General features: G+C 41.9%; 2 protein-coding genes across 2 annotated transcripts in view; both read right to left on the bottom strand.

Annotated features, from left to right (window-relative positions):
- Positions 1-1,244: 1,244 nt before the first annotated feature.
- Positions 1,245-2,129, bottom strand: LOC100468636 (olfactory receptor 10K2). Its single transcript, XM_002930744.4, has one exon. The coding sequence runs from the start codon at positions 2,127-2,129 to the stop codon at positions 1,245-1,247; it is 885 nt and encodes a 294-aa protein (XP_002930790.2).
- Positions 2,130-6,719: 4,590 nt separating this feature from the next.
- Positions 6,720-8,684, bottom strand: part of LOC100481154 (olfactory receptor 10T2) — a 2,974-nt gene continuing 1,009 nt past the window's right edge. Inside the window, exon 2 of the mRNA XM_034667681.1 lies at positions 6,720-6,757. Coding sequence (XP_034523572.1) covers positions 6,720-6,757 — 38 coding nt within the window. The remainder of the gene's footprint in view (positions 6,758-8,684) is intronic.

The following is an 8,684-nucleotide window of genomic DNA, read 5'->3' as shown; positions in this document are numbered from 1 at the left end:
GAGTGGAGCAACAGGCCCAAGGAAAGGAGAACTTGATGACCACAGAAATTGATTTTGCTTCAGTCTCTGCCCTTCAGGCCCCTCTCTCGGCGAGTCTCAAGCTCCAAGGGAATGGAAGAAGTGCAGTTGACTTACAGCCTTGCAGACGAGCTCCGCATCCCACAACTAACGGGGCTCCAAATGAGATATCCCATCCCCTCCCTCTTGCTTCAAGCCTTGGCAGGAATATGTCATGGATGAGTATCTGGTGGAAGAAAAGGGAGAAATGTGGAAACAAAATTATTTAGTCAGAAGACCTTTATTGACCAGTGGATCTTGAAAGGGAGCATACGGCCAGGAGGCAGCTGTCTGCATGGAGTGGGTGCCCTGTTTGTTCTCACTCCTGCAGGAAGGAAAGAAAACAAAACTGTCTAACACAAATTCTGGTCTCAAATGCACAGGAGACTCTGGCAGTGCATGGAGAACAGAAACTGTTTGCTCTTTACACAGGGATTTCTATTTGCTGAATAGTTAATGAGAAGGATTAAGCTTCGCCTGCCTTTCTTGGCCATGCTGTGAGATTTTAGGTGTTCTCTTTAACCCGTGCTTCTGTGAGATTCTTCAAGGGACGCTAACCAAATTTAGATTTGTGTCAGTGCACAGAAAGTTAGAAAAAATTCAGCTCCCATGATACATTAGAAGCACATAAATGGATAACTCCTTGTATAATTTTCTTGCTTGAACTTTACTTAGATAGCAAATATCGTCACAGTCACCGTACAGATGTTATGTCATGTAAGCATTGTGGTCTGCCAATATGGAAAGACTGAGACTCAGGAAACATCCAGAAAAGGAGAAAGGAGAGCTTCCTGGGCCCCTGAAACAGAGAGGGCCGTGCAGTATTTTTCAGGGTTGGTTTTCCATCTGGCTGAGACTGATTAATAGTATTTGCCTGAGCCCAGAATTCTGAACACATACAAGTGTTCCTGGAGGAGCCATCCATTATTTTCCCTCAACTGAAAAAAACCTCAATGGCAACAATGGACGTAATTATAGCAAGATACGTTTTTCTGAATTTATATATGGAAATGAAGGAAATGCTCTCTGTTCTTGAAAACTGTGCTCTCTTGCTTGATCACTTCTGCTCCGGAAATTTTTCCTTGTACACCTTGCACTTTAGTGCTTGGAAAGAATGGGATCTCGGTTAACGTTGTGGCAGGGAGAGGGTTCTCCCCACGGCTCTACGAAGCACTGACCTGAATTCTTTATTTCTTGAGGCTGTAAATCAGTGGGTTGAACAGTGGAGTGAGGACAGTGTAGGACACAGATATGAGGGCATCTTGGCTTGAGGAGGAGGTGGACTTGAGCCTTAAGTAGATGAAGGAGGCACAACCATAATGGATGGTGACAACAATGAGGTGGGAAGCACAGGTGGAGAAAGCTTTGTACCTGCCTAATGTGGAAGGAAACTGGACTATGGCAGAGATGATGTGAATATAGGATACCAAAATCAGTAACAGGGGGATAACCAGGACCAATGCACAGAGCACGATGATGACAATCTGACTCAAGTGGGTATGGTGAGATGCCACTTTGAGGACAGGGGAGATGTCACAGAAGAAGTGATGGAGCTGGTTGGAAGAGCGGAAAGGCAGGTGAAATACCAGGGAGGTGATAATCTGTGCAATAGTAAAGCCACAGGCACAGGCAGCAGCCACTAGTCCCACACACACCCGGTGTCCCATGAGCTCCGTGTAGCGCAGAGGGTTACAGATGGCCACGTAGCGGTCATAACCCATGGCCGCCAGCAGGAAGGAGTGAGAGCAGCCAAGGAAGAGGAAGGTGAACATCTGGATGGCACAGCCCAGGAAGGAGATGGTCTTCTTCTGGGCCAGCAGGTCCACCAGCATCTTGGGTACAATGACGAAGGTGTAGCAGGTCTCAGAGCAGGAGAGGACAGCAAGGAAGAAGTACATGGGGGTGTGAAGGGCTCTGTCCAGCATGATGGTGGAAATGATGATGGCATTGGTGCCCAGAGTGAACAGGTAGAGAGGCAGAAAGGCAATGAAGAGCAGCTGCTGCAGCCCGGCCAGAGAAGAGAAGCCAAGGAAGGTGAACTCCCTCACCAGGGTCTCATTGCCCTGCTCCATGGAAGGTACGTCATTCGGAGACAATCCAAGAGAGGAGAAGATAGTGTCAAGATAAACCTCTGAAAACTAGAAGAATCACAAGAAATTGGTCATCATAGAGTAGGTGTTAAGATTTGAGTTAAACTCATTATTTTCCCACCACCCAGTTTATTTTTAAGACGCAAAGAAGTGTCTAAAATCAGCCAAGTGCACGTCCAACTTTGCATCTCCACAATCATTCTAACACCACAGACAGACGGTTCTTGACATTTCTTAGACCCAACTATCCCTTCATCTCCTCTTGCAGGATGCAACTGTCATTTACATTCCTCGCCCCTCACTCTGTTTATGATGCAAGCCTGGCCTTCTGGCTTACTTGTCCTCACACATGCCCGTACCCGCAGTTGCAGAGTGAATCGTTTTAACAAGCTACATTGAGAAGCAACTTCGTTTAGGATCCTTGGCAGCTTCTCATTTGCATTCCCCTCATACTTACAGTTCAACCCTTAGTTTCCATCTCTCCATAACCTGGACCTGCATTCTCCTTGCCCCTGTTGGGCACACTTCCTGGCGTGGTCATCGGCTCCACCGTCGCATACTCTCATCATGCTGACTCCTGCTTCTGAACTTGCCTTCTGTTCCCCAATCTGGAAAACGTTTTCCAGGATGAAATATACCTCTGCATCCACCATTGGCCACCTCAGAGTTCTTCCTCCCACAGAGAGAACCCTCATCTTCTCCGGGGCCCTTGTCCATCTCCATCACATCTCTTAACTCCTACTGACCCCCCATTGTGCCTGTCCTTCCCATCCCACCCACATCTCTTCAATGCATCTTGCCCCTGATGCCAGGTAAACTTCTGTCATATAAATTATATCATATTACTCCCCTTCTCAAAATTTTACTCATGACTTCATATTCCAACTCTTTGTGGTTTTTAAGGTCTTGCTTTGGAAACCAAACTATGTATCTGTGATCATATCAGCCTTTATGGAATGCAACATATCATGCAGATACATTGCATCTTCCTTGCCTCTACTCCTTGCTGATGCTAGCTTGATATCCATTTCTTATTTGCAAGTGTTTTACCATTATTTTGAAGTCTTAACCAAATCTTCTTTTTTTGGGAATCTTCCTTGATATCTCCCCATAAAGAGTTGTTTCTGCTTCAGAATTTATAAAATACATTAATTGTCAATTTTTTACTTAATTTTGAAATATCGTGTTGCATTTTTCTCATCTCTCTTTTCCATTGGATTTGGTACCCTTGAGGGGAAGATGTAAATTGTATGTATCTTCACCTAAATTCTCCTCAGTATTTAGAACCATATTAAGTACCTAATAGCTTCTCAATAAATAATAATCATACAAATAAAAAAGCTAATGTGTCACATTGTTACTTATCTCATGACGTCAAGAAGCCTTCCTAGAATGTGCAGAGTAAGAGAATCCTCAGTGTTCTTTCTTCCTGGGCGTAAAGATTGGACAAGACCAAGAATGCCTAAGGATTTCTGTACTACGAGGAACTATATAGTATCTTTCAAACCAAAAAGAGAAATCTCCATTTACAATAAGAATATAGCACTGAGGAGAGCATCACTGGAATTCCATGTATTCCCAATTCCTTGGACATTTGTTACTCTCTAGAGCATATGGGAATATATGTAAATGGGAGAGAGATTATAAGGTAGACTTGTGTTTATCCCATTTTTTAAAAAAAGCATATCATTCAAAATTATTATGTTAACTAATACCAATAGCAAAAATTAATGTCAGTGTACCACCCTACCTTAGCAGAGAACCCCCAAGTCAAAAATATCAGATGCTGTTCAGCAAGTGTTAAGCAGTGTGATTATGGCCAGGCACTGTGTGTGAGGGGCTCACATATAAATAAAACCCCGTCCAAGACCTCACAGTTCAAGGTGAGATGTTTGCAGAAGTGATTATTACAAAATAATGTGGTGATTGGAATGACAGATTTGCACTTAACAACTGAAAGCAACGAGGAGACAAATCTTTTGTACATCCTTGGAAAAGAATATTTCTGTGCTTATTTCTGGGTCTCTTTATATCTGTTATAGAAATGTTGAACTAAAACATTCTTGGAAAATATAATGAGACTGGGCATAATTTAGTTTCTACCATTTTTGTCCGGATGTATAAATAGTCCCAGGAAGCACAGTTGCTGTCCTGCCCCTGATGTTTTGTGTTTCCATAGTATCACCCCTCACCCCCATCAGACCTTCTGTTCCTCCTCCTTACTCCCCGAGTTCTTCGTTCAATGCCTGACACAAGGGTTTCTATTTCCTAGAAGGCGTATTTATTACTAGTATACTGTTATCTTTCTAATTCCAGGATCCCCAATTCTCAGGACTACTAATGAATTTCCATGCACATGAGCTCAAATTTTACCTTTATAAGCACAAGTAAAGTTGAGTCATGTAGGAATAAAGCAGGTTTTGAACTTAAACAGATTTAGGCCTTAATCCTGACTCTGGCATATCCTAGTGGTAAGATCCTAAATTCTCCAAGTCCCATTGTCTCATTTGTATGGTGAGAAAAGTAATTCCTGTGTCCCAGCACTACAGTGAAAATTAATTGAAATCATGTATATGAAAGATACTAATTTAGTAAATAGTGACTGTTCAGTAAACACTTCCCTTCCATTACTTTATCATTGTTCCACGGGGATTGGGAGAAAGAAATATTTTCATCAGTGAGATAATGAACATTAAACTTATGGCAAGTTGCTGAAACTGCATTTTTGTGCTTTCCAAGGGAAGGAAAATTTAAGAGGGATTATCATTCCCCTGAGACTCTCCAAGCCTGACTGAGGTAACGTGGTTTTCCAAAGAGTCCTGCTCTGTGCTGGAGAGAGCAAGGGCTAGACCTTGAAGGATGACGCCAGCCCTTTGGTGTCTGGTTGCTCTAAAGCCAGAGTCATCCGTGAAGTTACTTACACCTGGGAGAAAGCAAAGGCGTTTTACTACATTTTCTATTGTGTTGGGGGACGGTATGAGACAAATTTAGAAAATAAACTGTAGTTAATCTTAGTCATGTATGAATATAAACTTAGGAGTTTCTCATTACGGATGCTTTATAGTTATCAATGACGCATATTTTGTACAACATGTTTTTAGATATCCATATATTTAGGTATCAAACTCAACTATTCATTGAACTCCTGAAACTGGAACATGCTGTTCCATAATCCTCTCATATTTTATGATTTCATGATTTCTGTTATGTTCTAAGCACTGAAAATGTAAATGTGAATAAAATCGCTGTTCCTTTCTCCAAGAAGAGACAACTCAAACAGTAGGTCTATTTATTACAAGACAGACCATCATAAACATTATGAAAGAAGTACAAGCAAAATGTCCTGAAAATCTTGAGGAAAAAACAAATAATTTCCAGAAAGCTTTGAAGAACTTTATGTATCACCAATAAGCATTTTGACAAAAATCTGGACATTACTGGTGTTATTTGTGTAAACATTGTGATTGAGCTGATGACCACTTTCCTTAGTGTTGACTTGCCCTTCAGAATGGAACCAGTTCTGCTGTTTTGCTATGTCAACATACAGAGACATCATATTTGCAAAGGAAATGCGTGTTTATGCAGGTCTGTGAAACAAGAGCCACTCTTTCTACCTTTCCTTTCTTCAATTTCTGTACTAGAAACTTCACTTCAGGGTCACAAACTAACCCCACCTCCAGCCTACTTCAGTTATTTCTTTGGGGGAATTTCATCCTCACCATTAGTCTGTCAGTATTGCTTTTGACATTTCCAGGGAGGAGAAAAAAAAAAAAAAAGGAACAGAATTTTGGGAATAGTTTACCAACCAAAATTTAGAACCATCTTGTAGAAATATAATGTGAACCAACATTTATTACGAGTTCACCATATTCAGGATAGAGTGAAGAAATATATATATGTATTGTCTCATTTGGTGTTCATAATGAGCCCTGGAGATACATATTGCTTTTATTGTCTTCATATAAAGATGAGAAATTTGATAACCAAAGAATTTGAGGACACTCACCAAGTCCATACAGCCAGTAGAACTAGACTAGATTACAGATCTTCTGATTGCTGCAGGAGTATTGCTCATGTCTGTGTGTCTGTGTGAGCCCACCCACACACATGTTGGCAAGAGGAAGGCAGAATTCTGTCACTATCCTTCTATAAGAAAGTCCTTAAAGATGGGATTTCAGTCACACCTTTGCTGTGGACTCAAGTTCTGACCCACCATGCATTGGCTCTGGAACGTGGATGTGTCTGAATCAATTTTCTTATCTTTATAATGGAGTTCACTCTGATACTCAACTAATTTAACTTTCAAGCTTTCTCCAAAACAACTGCAAAAATACGACTGCAATGGTTAATTGTTATGCAAATATTAATTCTGTCATTAGCATTTAGGATCAAAAGGGGGCAAATGCTTTCTAGAACATGACGTCCACACTGCTGGGTGTGCTCCACCAGACTCAGAAAGGGTTTAATAGGACAAAGACAGTATCTGTTCACAGGACAGGGAAAGGTATCCCGCCTCAGCCCTGTCTCTTACCCAGGAGGATCTCCAAGAAGTCTGAGTCATAAATGTTATAGTCATAGGAGATCTTCAAACTCTAGCCCAGCAGTCTCATCTGAGAGATGAAGACATTGAGTGTCAGAGAGTGCTGTGAAGACCCCAAGACCAGAAAGCAACCAAGAGAATGTGTTAGCAACAGAAGAGTGGTATCTATGAGAGACTATGGACTCTGAGAAACAGACTGAGGGCCTCAGAGGGGAGGGGGTGGGGGAATGGGATAGGCTGGTGATGGGTAGTAAGGAGGGCACGTATTGCATTGGTGCACTGGGTGTTATACGCAACTAATGAATCATCGAACTTTACATCAAAAACTTGGAATGTACTGTATGGTGACTAATATAACATAATAAAAAATTATTATTAAAAAAAAAGAAGAGTAGTATCTGTCTTTCAGAATGTTATTATGCCTCCTCGAAGGGTGTATTACGTAGATACTAACTCCCTCTTTGTGCATCTTGTGCAGACATTCCCATGTTCTGTTCCTGAGCCCCTGGTCTATGAGCCTGTGCTAGTGTTTCTGACTGACTCTGATTTTGTGTTCTTCTGGGTTTCTGTGTCTTCCCACCTGTCAACTATCATTGTTCGCAGGGAACTCACTAAGGACTAGGACCTGTATTAGTTACTGTAATAGTCTAGATGCCACACACCACTGTCATCTCTGAAAAAAGTTATTTAAGATTTTGTAGGTATATGTATGTACACAATGGGATGTTATTCAGACTTAAAAAAAAAAAAAAGAAATCCTGCAATTTGCAATAACACGAACCTCGAGGACATGATGCTGAGTGAAGTAAGCCCGTCACAGAAGGCCAAATTCCACTTACGGGAGAAAGCGAAAGACTCAAACACATAGACACAGAGCAGAATGGTGACTGCCAGGGTCAGGGGAAGGGGAAGTGCAGAGTGGCTGTTCAGTGGGTATGGGTGTCAGCCACAGAAGATGAACACGTTCTAGACATCTGCTTTTCAGCATCGTGTCTGTAGTCAACACTACGGTATTATATACTTCACGTTTATGAAGAGGGTAGATTTCAGGTTAAGTATCCTTGCTATAATGAACAAAAGATTTTCTGATTAAAAATACTGTTGAGTGCCCTTCTGAGTTAAATCAGAACCAAGACAGTGTCAATGTATATTGAGGGAGCACACTGAGTCAGTTAGGGTATGCATAAAATTTATATGCATAGTTTTACAGAAATTCACTTTAAAGCTTAAACAGTTCCAGTTACTGTTATTTGGAAACCCCATCCTTACTTGTGGAGGTCTCTGTTTTTAGTGGCACTGCACCTGCATGGGCCCGTCACCCTTCTCTGTCTCTTACCTGAGCTGTAAAACCATAGATCCCACTGGGAGCTAGATGTTTACTCTCACCTCCTGTCCATTGTCCAGTTTCTCAGTTGGATAAGGGTTCAGTCCCAGATGGAAGTCTGTTATTCAGTGATGGTCTCCCATCTGCCCTCCCTCTTCCTAAGAGGAACAGAGGCACAGAGGCTGCTGGAGACAGAACCCAATCTGAAGTGGAGAAAGGGGAAAGGTCAAAATAGGACAGAGGATACTGATCTCTACTCAGGGACAGAGATGTGATGATGGTCTGGGGACTTAGACCCCGACCTAATGCAACCAGTTTCCTCCTGCCATTTTGTGCCAATTGACCAAAGTCCGCAACCCACATCAAACACTGATCATAGAAGAGTTGGCACTTTCGTTGTATTTATTGGTAGTGGGTGGCTCTTTGTTGGGTCTCCTGATGCCAGTGTAATTGTCATGGAGATGTTGCTGTGGGTTTAATTAACAGCTGAGTTGATTGTGGAAAATAGAGGCAACTCACCAAACGCCAAATTGTTCAAAATTGGGGCCAGGCAAGAGGGCTGAGGGAACAGAGGGCTCTCAGCAACTCTCAGATGCAGCATGCAGCAATTCTAGAAAATCTGAGTAATTTTAACATGCTTTCTTGATGTTACACATTACCGAAGGGACAAAAG

The sequence above is a fragment of the Ailuropoda melanoleuca genome, chromosome 8 (genome assembly GCF_002007445.2).
Source record: "Ailuropoda melanoleuca isolate Jingjing chromosome 8, ASM200744v2, whole genome shotgun sequence".
Taxonomy (NCBI): Eukaryota; Metazoa; Chordata; class Mammalia; order Carnivora; family Ursidae; genus Ailuropoda; species Ailuropoda melanoleuca.
Note: the sequence above shows the minus strand (reverse complement) of the source record. Positions and strands in the feature narration are given on the sequence as shown.

Excerpts from the sequence above, each read along its gene's own strand:
- LOC100468636 (XM_002930744.4), bottom strand. The coding sequence starts at position 2,129 with ATGGAGCAGGGCAATGAGACCCTGGTGAGGGAGTTCACCTTCCTTGGC.